We start from the raw sequence: 24850 nt of genomic DNA on the forward strand, positions 1-24850 counted from the left end.
CTGATCCCTGTTGTCTTGAAATCAGTAATTAGTGGGAGATCTTCAGGTCACTCTAGTCATAAAAGAACATCCTTGGGAGACTCCGATCCCAAGAACCAGGAAACTCCAAAGGTCTCTTGCTGCATGTTGGTTCTCAGACGTTTCATAGGGTTGAGGGGGAAATACTTTCTATATATGTACAGAAACCTTGCCATTGTTCCTTCAGTCACTAAAGGGGTGAATCCGTTTTGAGGGGCGGGGGGGGGGGGGGGTTCCGTACACGTGTAGAGGCACTTTTGAAAACGTTCATCATTGTACGTGTTCCTGAAAAGATGAGTCTAGAAGGGGAGGGGTGACTCTTTCGACCATTACTCTTCCTTCTCTGTCTCTGACGGGGTGGATATGTCCTGCCTTCTGTACCTTCCTCCTTTTTAAGGAGGAAAATGCTTAAAGGCCCTGTTTGACCATGGGGATTGTCATTTCCCTGTCGCTGAACGGAAGGATTAGGAGTGGACTGAGGGATAAAATGCCTTCAGTACACAGAAAAGGCAACCTGTGGCTCACAAACGCTCATATTGAAACTAATGTTGTGTTCGTCTTTGGTTACCACAGGATTCTTATTTTTGAAAGGGGTACTTTTTCATAGCCCCTGTTACTGTTTCCTTGCTGTCGCTGAAGACAAGGACGGGCTTGGGCGCAAACGAGAGACGGGGACAGCCTTTCTCCTCAGGCTTCCTTCTCGCGCGGGCTCTGGAGTTCCCTTCCCTCAGGTGCGTGAGGCGCCGGGCGCTGCCCTCTGGCGCGCGGAGCCTGAGGGGAGGCGTGGGGGAAGGGCGTGGGGTGGCGCGAGAGCGGGAGAGAGCAAAGGAGAGAAACAGCGACGGCTCGCGGCTGCCTCGCGGGCTCCTCCTTGCTGGCGTCAGTGCCGGGCGCGAACTGCCAGCCAGCTGCTCTGCTGACGTCACGGCCCATCCCTGGTTCCTCTCTCCCTCCCCCCCACGTGTTGGAGTGAGAGTAAAGTTTGTTGTTTCTCCGTTGCCAGGGCAACGGCATCGCAAGCCCCCGCGGTGGGCGGGCCTCCCCGGGAGGTGGGGCCGGGAAGGGGCGGGATGAAGGTTATAAGTAAGGAGCCGTCGGGCGCGCGGCTTGACAGTTCGCAAAGACGCTGGACTGGGGTTTGAACGGCGGCGCGGGCTGCCCCCTCCTCGGATCCGAGACCGGAGCGAGAGAGAAAAAAGGGAGGGGGGCCGGGGGAGGAAAGAAGGGCTCGAGCGTGCGCGCGCCGGCAAGCGAGCCCCGCCCGACAGCCCGCCAGCAAAAGGACGCGCGGCGGCGGCTGTAGGAGACTCAAGAGGACTCCCCTGATGGCAGCGGCGCGAGCAGGGAATCCCCAGGAATTGTCTCGCGCCGTCCAGCTGCTGCTGCTGCTCGCCACGCTGCCTTGCTGCGAAGCGGCTTGGGCTGCTGTTGCACCGCGGCGGGGCAGCGCCGGCTGCTCCTCCTCCTAGCAGTCAGCAGAGCTGACTCCGAGCGGCTTCCAAAGGACCCTTAAAAATAAAACAGAAAGACCCAAAAAAAATTAGCCCCTCGTTAACGTTTTATATATACGATCCATTGTTATTACTATTTTTTTTTTACGCCTTATTTTGTGATTTCGAGCGCTGCCTTCTTTTTCCTGCGCCCCTCGGACCGACAAGCAAGCCAAGCATCGCGCGCACGTGAATGAGGTGGGTGGCATTCCTCCCTCTTTTGCTCCGGAGAGGCTTGGATCTGACGCTTTGAAGCCTCTGTCGGGTTTTTGTTTTTGTTTTTTTATTGGCCAGCTCGGATGGAGAACGGTCCGGCGGCGTGGATGAACACAAGGCTCGAGTCCCCCGACGGTTGTCTGACTCTCCTCCTCTGACATTTTTGCAGGCAGCCGCCCCCCGGCGAGTTTGACATGGCACTCAGCGGCACGCTGCTCCCTTCCATCGCCACCTTCGCAGCAGGCACGGCGGGCCGGGAAAAAGCCTTGAGACAAGCTAGTGCCAACAACGTGAGTAATTTGACTTCTGGTCTCTGTTGGGAGGGGTAATAGCGGGGTCCGGGACCAGCCCTGGCCTCTGGTCTTCCATTCAGAGCTCCGTCCTGGAGAATTGTGTTCCTGAGCAGGTGCAGAATATGGTTCCTTCTAGTCTAGTCCATTTGTAGCCCATCTTTCTCGTGAGAGTTTCCAGGCAGGATTCTCCCCTTCCATTTTAGGATCCTCACGACATTCCTGTGAGAGTTAGGTGAGGCTGAGGGAGTTTGACTGTCTCAGGTTTCCCAGGAAGTACTCCTACACCCTGTAGCCATTATTTGATGGGAGGGGGATGATCGAGAGCAGAGGGGATACAAAACAACCTGAGCAGAAGACAGATTCCCACGATATTACCAAGTCTGACCGATAACCAGAACTACAGTGAGATGCATCAGAAATAACCTTCCTAGGCACTTTTAAGTACTGCTTAGATAGTGGGGAGGTGCCCTTAAAGGCAGTAAAGAGAACTTTCCTACCAGTTTATCTTATGTTTCTAGGAGGGGGCATTTTGTTTTTACACAAACCTTCTAGAAAAGATACGTATGCCCCCTGCACGCAGCAGCAGAACCAATCTTCGCCCTAAAAGAACACTTTCCCCCCTCACATGCCCATTAAGCCCCCTCCCTCCATTGGCTCTTGGACCCTCACACTGAGTGGGCCATGCAGGCAAAAAACTCAGGAGCCTCCACTGCATGGGTGTTGCCAATGCCTGGAGTTGAGACAGCCATCTTACGTGGGACTTCAAAGTGGGGGAGGGGAAGGAGGCAGCAGTGGAAAGAGACCTGACCTTCCAGGAGTTAATCTGATGCAGTAAATAAGAAGCCGAAATATGTGGCATATCACAAACTTAAATCATGGGCGTGGATGGGTATGTTTAATAGATGGGCAACCTTTGGTAATATACACACCTACTCATGTGCCTAGGTTAGCTTTTGATTCTATCGTCTCGAGCTGATGGCTTGCACTTACAGCTGCTGTTGTATAATGCATGCTGCTTTACAAAACGCCTACGTGCGTCTGATATCAAATGCAGGCAATCTAATGCATTAAAACTGTATATGCAGCTATTTCAAAACGCATTCATTTGAATTAATCTCAGTGCTCACTGACTACATCAGAAAGCTGCATGGGCTTTCTTTCTCCCATCATGCATCTTCGTTTTTGCTCCTGTGGGACCCCGGACTGGACTTTAATCAATACCCAAATGTGATTCTCATATGGGAATATATATTTAGCTATTCGGCGAATGACAGGTTTTATAACACGGCGACAAGATTGCAAAACTGGGGCCTTCAATGCATCTGCAAATCTTGTAACTTTTTTTAGCGGGGACACACTTCATCCGATGCTCCAAGACTTGCAGCTTAAAAACACAGGTGTCATAAATGACTCACAAGTCACTGCTTTATAGCTTCAATTTAAAAAGGTCCCACCATTTGTTTCAACCCAGAACTCATTAATACTATACTGTGCCCCTTAAAAATTGCACAATTGTAAGATGGAGGAAGGAAATGAACAGCTTGAATTTTCTGTTAATGTGCTACAGTGTGAAATTTGCTTCTCTCTTGCTCTCAATAGTTGAAATTCCAGATGTCAAAAAAGTCCCATTTTTTTCAAATGTTCCTCATTTAGCAATTCTGTTACTATTTAGCCAGTCCTTCAACAACAACAACAACAAAATAATGACTTCTCTCCCGAGTTTTGAAAGGCTGGAATTTAGCAGGCGGTTTCCCTGAGCTAGGCAACCACTGGTTTGCATGGATCCAGGGCTTCATTTAAACTAGTGGAATACTGTCTCTGGCATAGTTGCCTCAAGAATAGTGGCAAGGTTTCTGATATGCCTTTCTGCCCTGTAACTCTCTAAAACTCAGTGTGGCTCATTCCTGCAAATCCCTGTCACTTAAGAGATCGCCTCACCTTCCTGACACTGTCTCCCCCCCCCTTTTTTTTCTTTTTTTTCCTTTTTCTTTGCTGCCTACAGAAGTGGAAAGAGGAGCTATCTCACCTCAAGCGGCTACCCCCAGTGCTAACAGGACGGCATTACGACCTCTCTCCTGAGCTGGAAACCTCCAACAGCGGCAGCAGCGGGGCTATGTCGAGGAGGGAGACAGAGGAATTGAACGAGCTGCTGGACTTTGACTTCATCCTGTCCAACTCCCTGATGCCCCAGGAACAGGCTGCCGCTGCCACAGCTGTGGTGAGCACGGCTCCCGGCTCCTCAGGCTCCAGCAACAGCTGCCCATCCGTGACCACCTGCGAGTTCACCTACCAGCTGCAGCAAAGGGGCGATCACCCCAGTGGAGGAGGAGGAGGAGGGGGCATGCTCTACAGCAGGGAACAGGCACCAGCTGCCCCATTCAACCTGGCCGACATCGACGATGTGTCGCCCTCGGGCGGATTTGTCGCTGAGCTGATGAGGCCAGACTTGGACCCGGTTTATATGCAGCAGCAGCAGCAGCAGCAGCCGCCGCCGCCCTCGCTCGGCAGCTTGCATGGGAAATTTGTGGTGAAAGCCACAGTGAACATGGGGGAATACAATAACCACGTCAGTGTTAGCAGCAAGAACCCGGCTGCTGCAGTGTCCCCTTGTACGGATGGACCTGTGCCTCCCCTTTACAACCACGTGCCCAGGATGTGCCCCAAAATCAAGCAGGAGGCTGCCCCTTCTTGCACCCTCGGCCAGTCCCACGGGAACACTCCGAGGGCGCAGCAGCAGCAGCACGAGTTCCCCTTGGGGCGGCCACTGCCTAGCAGGACTAACCCTCCCTTGACTCCAGAGGAGATGATGAACCCCAGAGACTGCCACCCTTCCCCACAGGGCTTAAGTCATCCCAGTCTGCCAATTCCTCCGCCAGGCTACCACCCGGCCCCCGGATACCCGCCTTTCCTTCCAGAACAGATGCCACCAAGCGCACTCCAATACCAAGGTCAGTCTTACTATCTAAATCTTTTTGGAGAGCCTTTAAGTGTGCCTCGCTCCGTACAAGGGATGATGCTGACTCCGCCCTCTTCACCTCTAGAGCTGATCCCTTCTGGGAGCTGCCTGGCTGAAGAGACCAAGCCAAAGAGAGGACGGCGGTCGTGGCCCAGGAAAAGGACTGCAACGCACACGTGCGACTATGCGGGTTGCGGCAAAACATACACAAAGAGTTCACACCTCAAAGCGCACCTTCGGACCCACACAGGTAAGGCCACTTCTGTTAAAACTTCTCACTTTGTTGCTCTCTAACTAAACATGTCCCTGCAACTATAGTGCTTTGTAATGACTGTATTATTGAAAGGTCTGTGGGCCACATAATAAAGATGACGAGACTAGGTTCTCAGACAGCCGTGAACAATTTAATGTCTAATGCCAGATCTACCATGTTAGCCTGACATCTATTTAAGTAAGGCTGTGATTACTTCCAGGTCTGGTCAGAAATTGGCATACATTTGTGGAGAGGTTCAGAACTACTTTGGAGAGCAGAATTTTTAGAAGCATGGTGTGTAAAACTTCATGCACAGGTCTTGCCTGTTTGACAAAAGGTGACAGCGGAGCAAAAGATAATAAGTGTGACTATCACAAGCAAGAATGCCTCTGCCGTATGGGAACAAGTAGTACTTAAGAGACATGAATGTCATCTTAAGAGACATTGCTTTTCACAATATGTACATATATTCTGTCCTATTGCCATTGCTGGTCAAACAGGTTTGTGGGGCTTTTAAATAAAGCCTGTCGAACCTGTTCAGCAAAGGTGAAAGTGGGCTGAATGTGCACAGCCTAAACAGCAGTTCTCCTTTCTTGCCATATTCCACCCCCTGAGGAATCACGCTGTTTGTGTCCAGTTTTAAAAATTATCTCCCAGCCCATGTACCCTTATTGTGTTTAGTGCAGACATGACTGCATCAGAACAGATGAAGCGAAAGAAGAATATAACTGCATCCAAGCATGTTGTTAAAGTAATAAACTGTAACTCTAGGCAAGATCAGAGGCTCAATATAAAAAGAACTCTATTAAAATTCTGGCTTTGCTTACAGATTGGACGAGTTAGTAAAAATGGGCTCTCAATGACTCAGTTATGGCAGATGAATTGTTTTGTAGACGTATGAGCTAGACTTGCCTGGCTATGGCTGTGTGGCTAGTTAATTACAAGGTAGCTGGAAGTCCAGAGTGAATTAAGCATGTTTACTCTGATAATACGGTCATAGTTGTTTATTTTTTTTCTGCTGGATCTTGCAAAATACCTATAATTCATTTATTTGGCTGCTGACCTTGTTGTTGTTCCAGGTTTAAGAGCTTGGTATCTTCTCAATTTGTTTCTAAATCAGCAGATACCAGCTGATAAAACTGAAGACTGTTTTTACTTGAAGCAGTACCTTCCCCATGCAAATAGTTGCCTTTAATTACTTAAATCTGTTGTAGAAAAGTGGCTGCAAGTCAGCAATTGACTTCATTAGCTTTAGAAAACATCCTACGCTAGATGTTTCAGCCAGCCCTATAAAGCGATAAAAATAAGCAAGTGAATTGGTCATTGCTGTTGAACTGTATATATTGATTCAGCTATGAAATAACATGTTAGACTACTCCCAAGAGTTTGTTAGAATACTCCCAACACTCAATATGTTTACGTGGAAATAAGTCCCTTTGTTGCCTATGGGACTGATTTTCAAATATATCTAGGACTGTTTTTATGCTTTCCACTAAAAAGCCTGTGAGACAAGTTTGCCTAAACAAGAAAAACGTATTCTTAGGTTGCTATGATTTTTAACAATGTGCCCCATCAGTAAGCTCAGATGCAAACAGTCAGGTTTTCTTCTAGAACAAAAACATTTAGGATTTCTTGGTAAAGGTACTAAAGCAGCAAACGTCTTAGTACCTAAATGCGTTTTCCTGGGAAACAATCGCATTGATTTCACCCCATTCCAGTTCCGCAAGGTACTTAGTAGGGCATCAGGAAAAGAGTTATGACGCTGTAATATGTAAGATGTAGTGAAAATGAAACGGTTCCGTGACTCCAGGTTGGTTAGGAAAAATAAGCTTTAGGAAGGCCTCCCACTGAGGTCAAACAACAGCACAAATTAGCTCTGATGAAGACCAGGAAGTTTAATGGAGGTCACATCGATTTCTGTGGTTTTCTTTAGTTCATTGGAAAGTGCAGCTTGTCAAGGTTGGTGTAATATGCTGGTAGCATATAACCGGCCACACCTTAGATTTCTCACTAGCTAAATAGATGCAAATTATGGGCACTGTAGTTAGAATTCTTGCATACAAGATTAATGCTTGATGTATAAAGGAAAGACATCAAAAGGAGGACTATATTACAGCTGATCATAGTGCCATGCAGTCAATCACCGTATCTGATGTACCTCGATGCTTTTAGTTACTTTGGTTGGAGACAGACAATAGTTTGAAATGGAGGGCGTCATGCAGGACAGTGACATTGAAGCTCATCATGAGCCTTGGAAAGAAGTATAATACTAAGCCCACAAAGTCTTTTTTCCTTTGAGCCCACCTGCTAATGACTTATGATAATCTTTTGTGGTCTGAAAGAAGGGGAAATATTATAAAGCTTGCCTGCCCAAGGCAATTCTTCTTAGCCACTGGCAAAGAGGAGCAGCTATAAACTCAGGCTACAAACTTGTTTCTTTTGTCCACCGTCCCTTTTGTCTGCTGTCTCCAAGTCTTACAGACTTTTGGGGAAACAAACACAAAACAGGTGAATAGATGCAGGATATACGTGCAACAAATTATCTTTTCCAACTCCAATGCTCTAGCACAGAATTGTCTGTCTCCGGTCCTAAAGCTCAGAGGTGACACATTTTAAAATTTTTCAACCAATAGCTGTGTGTATCCAACATTCTAGAATGTATGGATGAATTAATTTATTTTAAGTAATGGTTTCTGATTTTGACTTGGTGTGCCACCATATTTGTGGAAAAGAGAGAAGTGACTTGACATGGCTATTTTTATTTTTAAAGGTGAGAAGCCCTATCACTGTGACTGGGAAGGATGCGGCTGGAAATTTGCCCGTTCCGATGAACTCACTCGTCACTACAGAAAGCATACGGGCCACCGCCCTTTTCAATGCCAGAGATGCGACAGAGCGTTTTCCAGGTCTGACCACCTTGCCTTACATATGAAGAGACATTTTTAAAGAAATCGGGCAAACTTTCCTTTTACTGCCACAAGAGATTCAGTATTGGACAGCACAAAAGACTGTCTTCCACAAAAGAAAAAAAAGGGAGGAACTCCACTTCAAAGCACTACAAAGAAAAAGTCTTCCAAAACTGTGTGGAAATTAACAGCTGATTAAAACTTTGTGGAACTTAAACAAACAAAAAAACACAGGGGCAATGACTGGATTTTGCATCATCATTCCATTTCTTTCTTTTTTAAAAATCTGACTTGAATCTTTCTGGACTACAGAATGCCAAGGATTGACTGGAAGTCAAGGATATCAGGGTTAAAACAAACTGTTGGGGAGTGGAGGACAGGAGATTACGTAGGGAGACTGGGGGTGAAGATAGATGTAATAATTGTAAAGCAGTGTGGCTGTTCTGAAAATATTTTCACCATGGTTGGTCCAAATGCTCATGGGTGGGACAAAATGGTTCTGCAGGGCTTTAGCAAAATCTGGCTGCACTCAGTGCTGACTGGCTAATGACTATGCCTTCAACCACCCCTCCCTTATTTCAATTTTGAGCAGTTTTGCTAATCTCCTAAAACTCATTTAAGGAGTAGTGATGAACTAACATGGACAAACATACACATTCTGCTTTTAAAGCAGGCAACCACCTTATCTGAAGCATAAGGAAAAAGGGCCAGGCCAAAGATGAATCCAGCATTTTTTCCACTGCCTTGCTAGAATCGATCTCCATCACTCAAATTGTAAGGCTGGGTTCTTGCTACAGGTGAAAGAGCTCACTGTGACTTGTCTTTCAATATTACATCTGCCTTCACCTTGCATTCCCTTAAGATTTTGTTCCAATGCAAAGCAAATATTATAAATGCATTGTAATCTTGGAATTTCCTTTTTCCTAACAAAGCCATTACTAAACTATATCCAACAAGGAAAAAAGAAATTCAGGTACAGTTGTGGTTCAAAGCCTATTTTCATGGTGCTGAATGACTTTTGGTTCTAAAGGTACCAAAAAAAAAAGAAAAAGAAAAAGAAAAAAGGAAGCCAAAGTTCTCAAACTGCTGCATATTTGACAAGGAAATACGTTTTTGTCTTCCGATCTACAGTTTAATGATGACCTAAATCAGGTAAATAAACCTGGTTTATTTTGTGTGTGTGTCTCTTTTAATCTTCTATGCAGACAGTCTGTAATGCACTGTGGTTTCAATGTGCAATAATTTGTACAATGGTTTTATTCCCAAATATGCCTTAAGCAGAACAAATGTTTTTTTTCTATATAGTTCTTTACTTAAAAATATGTAATATAAATTTAAGGAGACTTCTATTTTGTATATTTGTAAACTATGACGTGAAAAAATGAACATTTTGTCAGAGTTTGTATTTTGCATATTCATGCTGAAAATAACTTTTAAATAAACCTATTTTATCTGAGTGGCTTTTCCTATGTCCTCCTTCTGCACCAGGCTATTCACATTACTGTAGCCAGCATTTTAAAGATCTGGACCACTGGCAGAGCCTAACACGATGCATGTTTACACAGGTACAAGCCTCATAAAATTTAGGAGGACTTATTCCCAAATGAATTAATCTAGGCTACAATCCTAGGCCTACTATCCAGGAAATAGTCCCACTGGGCTTGTCAAATTAATAACAGGAGCTTGTAAATCTGTCTAAGCATAGGTAGCTAGTCTTGGTACAGGGCTTGGAGATGAGTAATCCAGATGCAGATATTTGGGACCATGTTTCTTCAATTTCAGGTAGTTCTGTATAATTCAGGAAAGAGGAAAATCTGTAGATAAATGACAATATAAGTGCCTAGCCTGGGTCAGAGCAAAGCTTCCTTTAACAGGCTAACCTGAGCCCATTCTGTACACATTAGATAATGCACTTTCAATGCTGTTTGGAAGTAGATTTTCCTGTTCTGCACAGAAAAATCCAGATGCAAAAGCACATTGGAAGTGCATAAACCGATATGTGCAGAATGGGCCCTGGATGTGTCTGAAGAATGATTTATAAGCAGCTATAGAAGGCAAATGGCTTCCTTCTGTTTTGTGCAACTGTAGGGATGAAATTGACAGTGGTTCTCAAGGGCTTTTTTAAGCACTGGGGGAAAATATCCTTAGAACTGAATACAGTTGAATACATATAAGCTGTCTTCTACACAGATGACAGTGTGGTTATTTTTCTCCATTCTGCAGTTCCCTTAAAATAATCCAGATAACTGGCTGCACCTCTGGGGCTGGAATGTGACATATCCACCATGTGCTGGTGGGAAATGTTCTGCTGAAAACTTGAATAAGGCTTGGGAGGCGGGGGGGGGGTGAATCTGTTGGCCCACAGTCTTTTGTAGAACCCAGTTAATATTACCACTGCTTAACAATGCATACAGCATTCTGAGTGTTGAAAGTTCTTCATATTTTAATCCTTACAACACTCCCGTAAGAGGTTAGCATTTAACTTAGCATTTAACTCCGTGGGGGAGGTGGCTAAGACAATGGGACATTAATGATCTCCGATTTCCCCCCTTTTTAAAACAAAAGTACCTACAAGAATGAAGAAACTAGCAGGTTGTGACATGGGGAAGGCAAGTGCATGACCCTTTCTGCAATCAAAGTCACCTTCCTGAAAGTGAGTCTGGGTGATGCCAGTACGGTTTCCCCCCCTGTAGCAAAAGCAAACCTTCAGGAGGGCGACTGAAAACACGGTACGGTACATAGTATGGAGGCAAAAGATTAGCCCCATCCCTGCTACCCTGATCTCCCCTCTCATTCTAATCACGGATCTCCTGCACAGAGAGTTAGTGTCGGAAGAATTGAACCAGGGGAGTTTCATCCCTCCCAGCTCTTAGCCTCTTACACTACAATAGCTCTCAAAGAGGACCATTAAAAAATTAAGGGTCTGTCACTGGGATTTCCCCCCCCCCCAGAAACAGGCACATGATACCTTTTGATAAAGAGCCTCTTTTATAAGCTAAAGACTTCTCCCTTTCTACTTTGCATTGACCTGAAAGAGAAAGGAAGCATTTAGTGAGAAGCTCCCAGTGTGCTTCTTAGTCGCCAATAAAGCGAGATGCGGTAGAAACAGCTTAATTTCAAGTCTATCGTAGGAATGCTGCTCAGTGTGACTTTTTTTTTTTTTTGCATGTTTTATAGGAATCAGATACACTTGGCCGAGTTTCACAGCAACACTCCGGGTAAGATCATTCTAAAATATTTTATTGAGTTTTTTTTTTATTACAATGGTACCCTTGCTGGCTTGACTAAATAACTATGTGGTTTGCATTAAAAAAAAAGTTGTTGTTCCGATAAATTAAGCACATTTTTAAAGGCTTATATAGTTTGAGCCCATATCTGTTTTGCTTCATGTTTTGAAGCTGAACTCCTTTCCATAAACTCGGCATAACCTACATTGTGTTATCGAGAGCCAGTTTGGTGTATTGGTTAGGAGTGCGGACTTCTAATCTGGCATGCCAGGTTCAATTCTGCACTTCCCCACATACAGCCACCTGGGTGACCTTGGGCTCACCACCACACTGATAAAGCTGTTCTGACCAAGCAGTGATATCAGGGCTCCCTCAGCCTCACCCACCTCACAGGGTCTCTGTTGTGGGGAGAGGAAAGGGAAGGCGACTGTAAGCCACTTTGAAACTCCTTCTGGTAGAGAAAAGCAGCATATAAGATCCAACTCTTCTTCTTTTTCTTCTTCCTCTTCTTATTCCATTTCATCCCACTTACCCTTTGTGAGGCTGCAATGAGACAGAGTGACCCAAAATCCCACAGGTGCTTCATCACTTGAGTGGGGACTTAATTTGGCCAGGGAAGGCAAGCTGTCTGCAGTTTGGAAGTCGCCCTCATAGTATCCAGTGTGGTACAGTGGTTAGAGGGTTAGACTAGGATCTGGGGGACCCAAGTTTTAATCTTCCTGCCATGAAAGCTTGCTGGTTGATCTTGGGCCAGCCACAGACACTCTGCTTAATCTACCTCACAGGGTTGTTGTGAGGATGATAGAGGAGAACAATGTAAGCAAGTTTTGCTCCCAACTGGGGAGAAATGCAGAGTATAAATGTAGCAAATAAACAAAACGTTTTCCTCGGGGGGGGGGGGTAAAAAAGCCCTGTTCTACTGTTAATGACAGTAACTACGATGTCTCTAAGAAATCTACCTCTACCCCCTCAACATCTGCCAATCAGGTTTGAGCTTTAATTTTTTTGGAGTGATTACCCAATGTGTTGCTTTAAAAACCTGAAGCATGGGGACAGCAGGGGGGGAACCCTGATGACTTAAAATAGTATTTTATTTGTGGTTAGATGTGTCAGTTAAACCACAAAGCTCAGCTCACGCTGTAGCCATTGCCGATGGACCTGCTGCGAGTTCTCTTTTTTATACTGCGCATTACCTTCGGTCTCTCCGATCCACATCTAGCATTCTGCCAAGTCAAACTGGCTCTTCCTCAGCTGCTGTCAAGGAGGCCAGTAAGATTAGCTGTTAATAAGAGTAATAGTAATAAGGATGCCTCTCGGGTTTCTCTCTCTGCCTGGCAGAGCTTGGCTCCTTGCTTGGGGTAGATCAGAATCTTTTTATGCCCATAGCTACTTCCCTTCCCTTGGCCAAGCCCTTGACATTCCCCTTTTATCCTAACAGTATTGAGGAATAAGGTTAGGCTGTGAGAGAGAGATGTACCCAGCGACGAAGAGCGAGGTGGACAACCATGTTAAATTCTGCAATATAGCAATATAAAACAGGACTCCAGGAACATTTTAAAGATGACATTTATCACCTCTAAGTTACCACTGGGTTCGTTTTATTCTCAAGGATAAGAAGTAATAAACAGAGATTTGAAGCCTGATATTCCTGCCCCAAATTTGAAACTTCAAAGAGTGTTTCGCTTTGCTTTGTTTTTTAAGAAGTGGTTAGGATATCCCTTTGGACGTTTTTTATTCTACCTCAGACCCAGGAGAGGGGCTGCTAGTCACAGGTGACAGTATGTAAGACTGATGAACTGACACCCTGGGCCTCCTTCTCTATCTTCCCACCCTCCACCCCTTGCAGTTATTTCTTTCTTTAGAAATATCACATATTTTTTTACTTGAAAAAGAAAGATCACATATTTTTTACTTCACAACAGGCCTTCCAGATCTCAAAATAGTTTCAAATAGCATGCACACACATTTACAGGCGTAATTTTTCTTTTTCATTTTAACTGCTGAACTGCAACTGGTAACTCTTTAGCACCCCAAGGAGGAGGCTACCCAATGAATTAGCCAGCATTCAAAATGGCCCTTCCAACTTCACCTATTATATACAGATGCAGTTTGCCAAAACGCCTTAAAAAATACAACAAGCTGCTACAACATCCACAAGGCAACACATTTAAATAATTCCATAAAAGAATGCAGATAGGTGGTCTATTAATACAGAGCTGGGATGAAGAAACTTCTTGGATGCATTGTTGGATAAGACACAGCTATTTTGTTGTTGTTGTAAGCAAGAATCCACTTGCTGTTCACTTTAAAGAAATTTCCTTTAAAAAAAAATATCTGGAGACAGATGCTCATTAAAGTAAACTACATGCAGGTTATAATCTGGCTCTTGATGTGAAATGCCCTAGCTTTACATTTGCACAAAAATAGTATTTTATTGCATTTCACACAGTCTTAAAAGAACACTTTTGGTCTTCGTTGTTGAGGGTTTTTTTTGGGGGGGGGGATTCATCCTGCCAAGGGCTACATCTCCCCACCTCTTAGGGCTTGACTTAGTTAAAAATGAAACACAGATCCAAGAAGTTCGATATGTTAAGTACTTTGCTATGCTTTAAAATATTTTTTAAACAAAAAAAGCTACCATACATAGGTCTGGATGGGTGCCAGCTAACACTCCTTAATGCGTGTAAGACAGTACCTTCAGAGGGAGGCTGTGTTCTTTAGGAGGTTGGAGAAGGGGAGAGAGAAGGGAAGAAAAAATAATCGACGCAAGCCATTGTAATCTGAAAGGCAGGTGTAGTTAAACATAACATGCTGTGTTCACCACCTGCTCCATTATATGCAGTAGCTCCTGGAGCTCAGGGAACATCAATAGAGCTAGAGGAACAATAGCTCTCCTGCACACGCATCATTTTATGGCAAACCTGGGATGGGGAGGTGAACCAAACTATTGTGTTGCATCGTAACTTCCGGGAGGGGTGGGGAGCTTTGTTAGATTCCCAGTTATTAAATGTTGCTCATCTAGGGGCTGGCTCCCTTAGACATGTCATTGCCCAATTTCCCTGATCATTCCAGCTAAGGGCGCATAGAGACTCTTGGGGTGGTATGAAAACTACTTGGCTTGCTTACCCATGCACATTTTCCCCTCATTGGTGTATCTGTCAAGGATGAACACGCTGCGTACCAACTAGACGTGTCTGAACTCCTGTCACACTTCTACACACCTCCCATCTTTTGTGAGCAAGATGATGATGAGTAGGTTTTTATACCCTGCTTTTCTCTGCATCAAGGAATCTCAAGGTGGCTTAGAGTTGCCTTTCCCTTCCTTTCCCCACAGCAGGCCCCTGGGGAGGGAGGTGGGCCTGAGTGTGTTCAGAGAGCTGTGACTGGCCTGAGGTCACCCAGCAGGCTTCGTGATAAGGAGTGGGGGATGAAACTTGGTTCTCTTAGAGGCCACTGCTCTTAATCACTGCACCAAGCTGGCCAAGGACCAGTATAATTCCAGAACACTCGGGAGGATGGGGTTGATACTCTCCCACCTAATTCACTTAATTCCTGTTTACTTAGACGTGGGAAAGGCAATGTCTGGCATACAAAGAAGAAGAGAGGCGGACCCCACAGGGGAAAGCAAAAAGACAATGAGATAGGGCTGTCATGGCAGCACCTTCTCTGCTTTTGCATCATTCCTTGTCTGTCTCCAGATTGCTACTCTCCGTGCAATTCCCCCTTTCTTCTTCTCAGGAGTGCTGCACTCAGTCTTAACCTCCCTCGCAGCTAGATATGTAGTTAAACATTTATCTACTCTTTAATCAGGTTGTGCAATATTGTTGTGTTCAATCACTCTGCCAACAAAACCCTGCTTTTCTTCCTGATAAGGATTAAAAAATGGCCTACAATCCCCTTCTCCCCTCCTCCGCTTTATTCTCACTGCTCCAAGGAAGGTGAAGAGACCAGCTGGCCAAAGGCGTTCCAGCAAGCTTCTGTGGAAAAGTAAGGATTTGAATTTGGGTCTCCCAGGCCCTAGTCCAGCATTTTGAAAATCGTATTATTGCTAACAACATGGAAGTGAGAGAAAGGGCCACTTGCTGCAAACCAGTAAACACAACACTACCAATCCCCTCACAGTAAAAAGCAAAAACAACTTTATTTCCTCAGTGCCTGTCCCTTCTCCCCCAGGAACAGGATCTTAGGCAGATATATAGCTGTTGTCTTGCTCTGAGTATGGCCCTGAGCGAATGCAGGAGGAACCATACAATAAAACCAGTCTGGCATCCCTTCCAATACCCCAATAACCCAAGCCAACAGACTGCACCCCAGTAGGCCTAACGCCTTGGGGTGTATGCAGAGGAGGGGGGCCCAGTAGATCTTCCCTGCCCTGGCCTCAACCAAATGCCTGGTGGATGAGCTCTGTGTAGCAGGCCCTGCAGGACAGTTCTATCAGGGTCCTCAGCTCTTATGGTAGCTCATTCCACCAGGTAGGGACCAGGACCAAATAGGTAGATAAAAACCAAGAGGCAGGAAGTATCACATAGCGTACAGAAACAAATGTATGTTGCACGTACAATAAGACCAAAATATTGGTTACACGTACAATACCCAAAGCTCACTGATAGCTTTCTTCATTGTTCTAAATAACAACATACACTAGAAATATACACATGAATTATCTGTTCCTGGCCAAATAAGTTGTATACGAATCAACAGAGCAGTGTCATTCCAAATAAAGGTTATAAAGTATTGATACATAGGGATACCAGCCTCCAGGTGGGACCTGGGGATCCCCTAGAATTATAGCTCATCTCCAGACTAAAGAGATCAGTTTCCCCTGGAGAACATGGCTGGATCTATAGCATTATACTCCACTGAGCGAAATCCCACCCATTCCTGGTTCCACCCCCAAAGTCTCCCCAAAGTCTCAAGCCAGAGCTGCCAACCCTATATGTCAATCAGGCCTGCATATATTAAGAAGCCCACACCCATCAAAGATGATAGCTTTACACAATCACTCTGCCCTCGGCCATTGCTCTGTTCACCATGTATGTCATGTGTCAGCCAAAAGTGAATTACATTTGTTGTGGCATGCTCTGCCAATGTTATGTGATACATAAGCCCCCTGAGCCCCCGGGGAGGGCGGTATATAAATATAATAAATAAATAAGTAAGTAAATAAATAAATAATACTAGCTCTGCTACATCCCAAGGACACTTACTCTATAGCTACTGTGCACTTTGTAATAAATAGATGTACTTTGCTCTGTTTTGGTTGCTCTACCTTCCAAGGTCCTAAAGTGAGGAATCAAACCTGGGCCTCCGAGGTGTGGGAGGTAATCTTCACATAGGGTGATGTGGGTTAAGAGCATGAGACACGTATCTGGGAGACCCTTTTCTCCACTCATGCACAGAAGCTCCCTGAGTGACCTTGAGCGAATCATGCACTTTCAGCCTAGCCTACCTCACCATGTTGCTGTGAGGATATAAAATGGAAGGAGGGAGAAAGAGGTAAGCTGCTTTGACTCCCTACTGTTGATGGCCTTTCACTCATCAGTTTTCTTAATACAATCATATGCACCCTACTTATAGCAGAAGAAGCATTTATGCAGGAATTGCAAATGACGGGAGACAGGAAAATATATGATCCTCCATTTGCATTGCATGAGATGATGCTGTGGCTACATGGAGAACCAGCATGGACTATGGCTGAGGAGCCTTAAGTTCAAATGTAGCTATAAAACAGGTGACTTTGAATGAGTTAGAATTGCTCCACGGGTCTATCACAAGGATCACACGCAGAGGGGAAATCTGTATACATTGTCATTAGCTCTTTGGAGGGATGGTGGGTCAAGCATGTAAATGTTTTTGTCCCATCACAGGTACCAAGTATGGAATAGATATATAGCTTGTCTGTTGACTATATGAAGGGTAACCTTCCTTCATTCTCACAGCAGGAAAGGAGGTCAGTGTCCTCATTCTTTGCATTCTTTGTGATAAGGAACAAAATAAAGCAAGTGACCTAAAGGAGGTAAGCTAAAGAGACATTTGAACCCAGCTCTTTTAAGTCTGTGGCCAAAGTTAGGTCAAATGGATCATGCTTGATTCTGGAAGAAGCCAAACAGCTCTCAAATCATCCAGAATCACTTCAAAATCATTTTCAAGCTTAATGGGGAAACCGAGTCAGCAACCTGTAGCAATCCAGCTCTAACACCACACGTGCCCTGATTTGATTATGGTGACCTCATTCTGTACTTACTTGGCTCCATTAGACCACAAGTGAGCACAACTAGTCCAATTCAGCTGGGACATGAAGCAGAGGCTCTGGGACTGTGCAAAAGCGAATGGAGGAGATCCTAGGCCCTCAACCTACTGGCCAGAATTAACTGGGATTAGATTGAGGTGGGTAGTCAGGTTGATCTAAAGCAACAGAACAAAGGTGGCACCTTTAAGACCAACAATTTTTCATTCAAGGTATAATCTCCCATGTGTATTAATGAAATTAATTAATTTAACTTTGTTGGTCCTGAAGGGGCCACAGGCCTCAAAATTTTGTTCTATGGCTAAATTGGCTTGAATAACAGAACAAACACTTGCTATTGGAATTCAGCTGGAGTAGACAATTCAGTACCATGTGCAACATGGGTGGAAAGAGTATACAGAAGTTATAGTTTGTAAGATTGGGCTGATGGGACACTACATGCCTCACTAGGGCTATAAGCCTCCATGTTGAGCCAAGAATTACAGCTGATTTCCGGACCACAGAAGGCAATTTCCCCTGGGGAAAGGGGCAGCTTTGAGTGGCAGACTCTATAGTGTTACAACAATTCTCCTTAATTCCACCTTCCTCCGTCCCAAATCTTCAGGAATTTCCCAACCCTGAGCTGCCAACCCTATATCAGAAGAACCCATTTTCTTTTTTGGTGTTCCACTGGACTCCAACCTTGTTCTTCAGTTTTGGTGTACCAGATCCTCCTAACAATGGCACCAGTGCACCTAATTGAACATTAAGTGCATAGAGAAAGGACTTCTTGGTGGCCGCTCTGCAATTGTGGAATGCCTTTGCCCCTAGGGTTGCCAACTTCAGGTTTAGAAATACCTGGAGATTTGAGAGTGGAGCCAGGGTTAGTGGGATTTGGGGAGGGGAGGGACATTAGCTGGTTATAATGACATGCAGTCTGAATTCCAAAGCAGCGATTCACCATTAATTATTATGTTTTAAATAATTTATGTCGTCTGGATATCAGTTGTGATGCCTGGCAATTTCCAGCCCCCACCTGAAGGTTGGCAACTTTATTTTCCTACAGTGGCCCATCACACTTCAATCCTTTAAAGACTGGAAAAGGTTTCTTCTTTGGGCCAGCATTCTACAACTATATCGAAAATTTAATTTAGTGTTTTTATTACTGTGTACACTTCGTTTTTCACATTGTTTCTATCTGCTCTGAGACTTCGTGATACAAGCAGGACTGAATGAAATAAAATTAGGGCCATCACACAGCTAAAGAAATTCCGCCCAGCTAATTGTATGTTTCAAATGATTCAGTAATTGATTAAATCGGTGTGTATTTGCATATTACAACCAATTATCCTCAGATCCCCAGGGTATGGTTGGAGATCACATGATCCAGCAACCTTAATAATGCTGTTCAAGCCTGGGTTTGCTCAGTGCCTACAGGGAAATCTTATGAATGAAGCCTTCCATTCCAGGAAGGAAGAAAGTTGGGATATAAATGCAACATATGAAGACTAAAACGTAAGTTTATTGGGGTGTCCGCTTGCAACTCAACAAATATCAGAGCCAGCTTGATGTATTGGTTAAAAGCAGCGGCCTCTAATCTAGATAGCTGAGTTGGATTCCCTGCTTCTCCACATGCAGCTAGCTGAGTGACCTTGGGCTAGTCACAGTCCTGTTAGAGCTGTTCTCACAGACCGGTTTTCTCAGAGCTCTCTGTCTAGTCTATTTCACAGGGTGTCTGTTGTGAGGAGAGGAAGGGAAGGTGATTTTAAGCTGCTTTCTCCTTTGGTTAGTGAAAAGCCAGGTATAAAATCCATTCTTCATATCAGAAGAGGTGTTTCCTCATTGAAGACAAAATGGGAATCCTTCTTCGTGGTTACCAACTGCCATTTGTCTTACTAAAACATTCCAAGTGGAGTCAATTACAAAAAATGTGGCTCTTAAAACTAATGATCCATAGGATTGTTGTCAACTTGACTAATTACGGTTTTCAAACAAAGCCACCCACCCCCTTTCTTTTGCCATCAAGCCATAGCCTTCTATATGCTTTTCGAGATGAGAGATGCTTTAAGTCAGTTTGTCATTTCCAGCCTCTGCAGCTCTGGACTTCCTCAAGTCTCCCATCCAAATATTAACCATGGTTGACCCAGCTTAGCTTCCAAGATCTAGCAAGCACAGGTTTAGCTAGGCTATCTAATTCAGCACAAAGCCAAAGTGTGCTGATTCCTAATTTCAATCCACAAGCCTTCTCCATTGAAAGCACTCCCAAAGGATGCCATTCATTAAAATAAACAAACAGTTCCCTCTCCATTGTGTGCCAACCAAACAGCCCTAGGGAAAGCCTCTGTCTTATAGCAACCAAAAAGCAGAGCAGATTTCACAAATAAAAATGAGACGGATCGCTACAGGATGACACATGTCTGCCAAGTGCCAATTTTTTAAAACTGGCAGTTCAGTGAAAATAAACCCAAGGCAATGAATAGGATGATCTTCATTAACCTTTCCGGCAGGTCTGTTACCAGCCCCGGAGAGGAATCCCCTATGTATGAAAACAATTTAATTATTTGTAGCCTAACATACACTCCACTGGCAATTCCCTGATGGGAGAAAAATGCTTACAGTCTTAATAAGATCAACTTTGTCTCTAGCAGATCTATTAATCTCCCCCTGAAGACAGATTCCTGCAGTTAACAACATAGCCTGAGACTCAATTAAGCCCGTGAGAATCTAATACCATTTTAAACATGGTTAAGATAAGAACAAAGACAAGCATCAAAAACAACGTTACAATCCTACAATCCCTTCTCAAACTCCAGGTCTGGGAAGGACTAATTAAGCAATTGACCTAATTGACTGAAGGCTTTAAAAAATCCATAAGCAATAGCTGATAGGACAGGAAACCGTCCTGGGGCACCACTTCTGGACCTGCATCTCCTCCTCCTTCCAGACTGAATTCTTCGGGAGGATTTGTATTTTCAGCCAACACCCTGGTTCTGCATATTATTGTTATAAACAATCAAAAGGCTCTGCTTACTGCCAGAAGCACAAATCCCTTCGCTTCACAAAGAGTAAAAGGAGAAATGGGTGTCCTGTGCTTCAAAGGCTGCTATCGTTATTCTAAAGCAGCCGTTCTCAACTGTTTTACCATTGAGAAACCCCTGAAACATTCGTCAGGCTTTGAGAAACCCTTGATCATGAAGAACGTGGTTGGAAAGCGTGGAAATACATGCTTCCCCAGGGCCCCCCGTCTTCCCATGGACATCACCCCCCTTCCATGGGCCTCTTGTGGCACAGGGTGGTAAGGCAGCAGAAATGCTGTCTGAAGCTGTCTGTCCATGAGGTTGGGAGTTCAATCCCAGCAGTTGGCTCAAGGTTGACTCAGCCTTCCATCCTTCCGAGGTCGATAAAATGAGTACCCAGCTTGCTGGGGGGTAAATGGTAATGACTGGGGAGGGGAATGGCAAACCAGCCCATATTGAGTCTGCCATGAAATTGCTTGAGGGCGTCACCCCAAGGGTTAGACATGACTCGGTGCTTGCACAGGGGATATCTTTACCTTTACTTTAAGATGATGGCAGCATCTTTGGGGCATACACACTGGACACTGCCCTGTCTACTTTAGAATCAAAGAATCATAGAGTTGGAAGGGACTTCCTGGGTCATCTAGTCCAACCCCCTGCACAATGCAGGACACTCATATCCCAATCGCTCATCCACTGTAACCTGCCACCCCCTTAAGCCTTCACAGAATCAGCCTCTCCATCAGATGGCTATCTAGCCTCTGTTTAAAAATGTCCAAAGATGGAGAACCCACCACCTCCCGAGGAAGCCTATTCCACTGAGAATCTGCTCTAATTGTCAGGAACTTATTCCAGATGTTGAGACCCAATTTCTTTTGAATTAATTTCATCCCGTTGGTTCTGGTCTGTCCCTCTGGGGCAAGAGAGAACAACTCTGTTCCATCCTTTATATGGCAGCCTTTTAAATACTTGAAGATGGCTATCAAATCCCCTCTCAGTCATCTCCTCTCCAGGCTAAACAGACCAAGCTCCTCCAACCTTTCCTCATATGTCTGGGTCTCCAAACCCTTCACTATCTTTGTTGCCCTCCTCTGGACACGCTCCAGTTTGTCTACCTCCCTCTTCAACTGGGGTGCCCAAAACTGAACATAGGACTCCAAGTGAGGCCGAACCAGAGCCGCGTTTGATTAGCACCCAGTTCTGACTCGCTCCAGCTAGGAATTCACCAAGGAGCTTTCCAATGTCTATTATTTCTCGTATTCAGCCTGCCAGCTTTTCACTACCCAAAGCAGTCTCAAAGCAGCTTACAATCACCTTCCCTTCCTCTCCCCACAACAGACACCTTGAGAGAGCCCTTAGAGAACTGTGATCGACCTAAGGTCACCCAGCTGGCTGCATGTAGAGGAATGGGGAATCAAATCCGGTTCTCCAGATTAGAGGCTGCCACTCTTAACCACTACACTCCACTGCAGTCTGCAACATGAGTATTATATGCACCTCCCTTACAGGGCTATTCTAAAGGTTGCTGGGAACATATTTGTGAAGTGGTTTGAACACTCATAAAGCACCATATGTTTTTCCTTAGCGCAAAGCATCTTTCCTCCCTGTCTGCATCACCAAACTTGTCTACTTTATCATGCCCCTAGAGCTATATATATACATAGAATCATAGAGTTGGAAGGGACCTCGTGGGTCATCTAGTCCAACCCCTGCACTATGCAGGACACTCACAATCCTATCGCTCACCCACTGTAACCTGCCACCCCCTAGATCCATATGCATATATATATATTTCAATTTATTGACCACTACCCCTGGACCTTGCTGGCTTGTGGCGATTTACAAAACACAATAAAATAAGAATAAAAACATTTCCCAGTGGCCTAACCCAGTCACAGCCCTCCCTGATTTCCCCAACCAGTCCCAGTATGCATCGCCCACCAATCTATGGAGGTTGCCCAAGAAAGACAGGGTATTTAAGGCCATGAAGGCCATTAGGGCCATTGGAGGAGGGACCCAGGTCTTTCACTGCCCGGCCTCAACCAAATGCCTGGCTGAAGAGCTCCATTTTGTAGGCCCCGGAACTGTGATAGCTCTGTCAGGGCCCTCAGCTCTTCTGGGCGCTCATTCAACCAGGTTTGGGCCAGGAGCGGGGACCACAGTCTATGTCTATGTCATCTATACACACGCACGCAGTTAAAACCTGTGGTTGATGGAACCCTGATGGATCTCAGTGCCCATTAACATGGTCCCTGGAATTGTGATGAAAATAAGGAGCAAACAAAAGCTTCACCACCACCCACCTATTCTCTGGCTATGCTCCCTCTCCATTCTCTTTCTTTACTTCTGCATCAGAGTCCAGGACGAGATGGGCTTTAATTAAGAAGTTGTGTGGCTGCTTAATCTTTTTTTAAAAACATAGATTACAAGAAAAAAGAAAATTAGAGTGGGTGGTTGAGAATACAAGGCAATTTAAGAAGTGCTGAGCTAAAGAAACTTTGATTTGATAATCTCATTCACAGATTTTATAAAATTAACCTATGGCTATGGGCACAGCCTTAAGGGCTAGCTAGAGTCTCACACTGGAAAGGATCCAACCAGCCTATAAGTAGTCTTCCTTCAATTTAAGTGGCTCTTCCTCCAACAAGTGGCTCTTCCTCCAATGCAGGAAGGCTTCAAACCTGAGCCAAAAGGAAAGTTGAGGTATAAATCTTTTAGGAAATGAAGGAATAAGTAAGTGGTAGGATTGGGGTAGGATCCACCATTAAGCTTTTAACCTGATGAAAAGTGATCCCTTATAAAAAATCTATATCATTTTTGTTCCCCCGAATGTTAAAACATTTCTTTGATATAAGGAGCACGCTCACGTAAGATCATAACACTTGCAAGTTAGATGAGCTTAAATATATGTAACTGAGTTTAAAGTTATGTATCTTTAGGACCAATGTTAATTTTAGTCTTTTAACCTCTTCCTCCTCCCATTTCTGGTATGTACAAATTAGGGGACCTGTTTTTCAAGAACAGCAAAAAATATTATATGCATCATAAAAATTATACAGAACTGAAAAGTGGTGATTTGCATGAAAGAGGACTAGGACGTGTCCAAAGCCCAAAATGGGTTTACTGGCCCACCTCTCCACATACATCTAAAATCACCTTAAATGAAAGAAAAAACAAAACCCGTTTGGTCTCCTGGAAATAATTCTAACTTACTACAAGTTCCCAAAAGGTTGGTCCCCTACAAGTATAGCTTAAGATACATCAGGTAAAGTAGGACACACTTCAATGTGATTTTAAAGTTCTTCTCTCTTCACCAACAAATTTAGAGAGAAGTTGGCTAAGAGGTGATATGATATCCATCTTCAAGTTCTTGAAGGGCGCAGCAGTCCCCAACCCCCAGTTCAGGGACCGGGACCGGTCCGTAGATCAGTTGGTACTGGGCCACATCCTCCTCCCCGGGCCACTCGTCCTCATCCTCCTCCCCGGCTGCTGCCCTACCACTGTGTTGCCGGCTCACCTTTGGTGCTCTCCAGTGGCCACCATGGCTGGGGCTCCCCCTCGGCGTGGAACAGCGCAGCTGCTGCTGGCAGTGCCCTCCAGCGGGCAGTGGGAAGTCAGGGGCACCAGTGGGAAAGCAAGTGGAGCAGAGGCTCATGCTGCAGCGGTGACGTCCCTCAGCAAAAGACTACCCCCCCCCCGGGCCTCAGTAAAATTGTCAAGCGTTGACCCGTCCCCGGTGACAAAAAATTTGGGGACCACTGACATAGAGGATGGAGCACAGTTGTTTTCTGTTGCCCCAGAGGGTCGGACCAGAACCAGTGGGATAAAATTAATTCAGAAGAATTTTTGGCTAAACATCTGGAAGAATTTCCCGACAGAGCGGTTCCTCAGTGGAACAAGTTTCCTCGGGAGGTGTGGGTTCTTTAAGCAAAGGCTAGATAGCCATCTGACAGAAATGCTGATTCTGTGAACTTAAGCAGATTGTAAGTGGGTGGGTAGAAGGGATTGTATCAGTGTTTGGCTCTTGTAGCCCTTTCTTGCATGCCCAGGGAAATGCTAATTGCTACTTTGGAGTCAGGAGAAGAATTTCCTCCAAGCCAGAGTGTCCAGGGATTCTGATATGGGGGGGGGCATCATCTGGGCATGTAATTAAGGTCATTGTGGTGGGCAGGTAGTTGTGAATTTCCAGCATTCTGTGGGGGGTTGGACCCTGGAGGTACCTTCCAACTCCTCAGTTATTCAGTGACC

General features: G+C 45.0%; 1 protein-coding gene and 1 long non-coding RNA gene across 4 annotated transcripts in view; one reads left to right on the forward strand and one right to left on the reverse strand.

Annotated features, from left to right (window-relative positions):
* LOC143841270 (uncharacterized) overlaps positions 1-24850 on the reverse strand; it is a 621460-nt gene that overhangs the window by 589325 nt on the left and 7285 nt on the right. The window lies entirely within an intron of this gene.
* On the forward strand, positions 848-9588 carry KLF4 (KLF transcription factor 4). 2 transcript variants are annotated; one of them, XM_077345355.1, is made up of 5 exons: positions 851-1706; positions 1894-2014; positions 4020-4965; positions 5059-5223; positions 7997-9588. In XM_077345355.1, the coding sequence occupies exons 1-5, from the start codon at positions 1702-1704 to the stop codon at positions 8170-8172; spliced, it is 1413 nt and encodes a 470-aa protein (XP_077201470.1). In that variant the 5' UTR covers positions 851-1701; the 3' UTR covers positions 8173-9588. The 2 variants fall into 2 exon arrangements, with proteins under 2 accessions (XP_077201469.1, XP_077201470.1); XM_077345354.1 differs by having other exon boundaries at positions 848-1706; positions 4020-5223.

The sequence above is a fragment of the Paroedura picta genome, chromosome 7, assembly GCF_049243985.1.
Source record: "Paroedura picta isolate Pp20150507F chromosome 7, Ppicta_v3.0, whole genome shotgun sequence".
Lineage (NCBI taxonomy): Eukaryota > Metazoa > Chordata > Lepidosauria > Squamata > Gekkonidae > Paroedura > Paroedura picta.

Coding starts and splice junctions, on each gene's coding strand:
- KLF4 (XM_077345354.1), top strand. Junction 2,015..4,019: donor GACAAGCTAGTGCCAACAAC/GTGAGTAATTTG, acceptor TGCTGCCTACAG/AAGTGGAAAGAGGAGCTATC. Junction 5,224..7,996: donor GCACCTTCGGACCCACACAG/GTAAGGCCACTT, acceptor TTATTTTTAAAG/GTGAGAAGCCCTATCACTGT.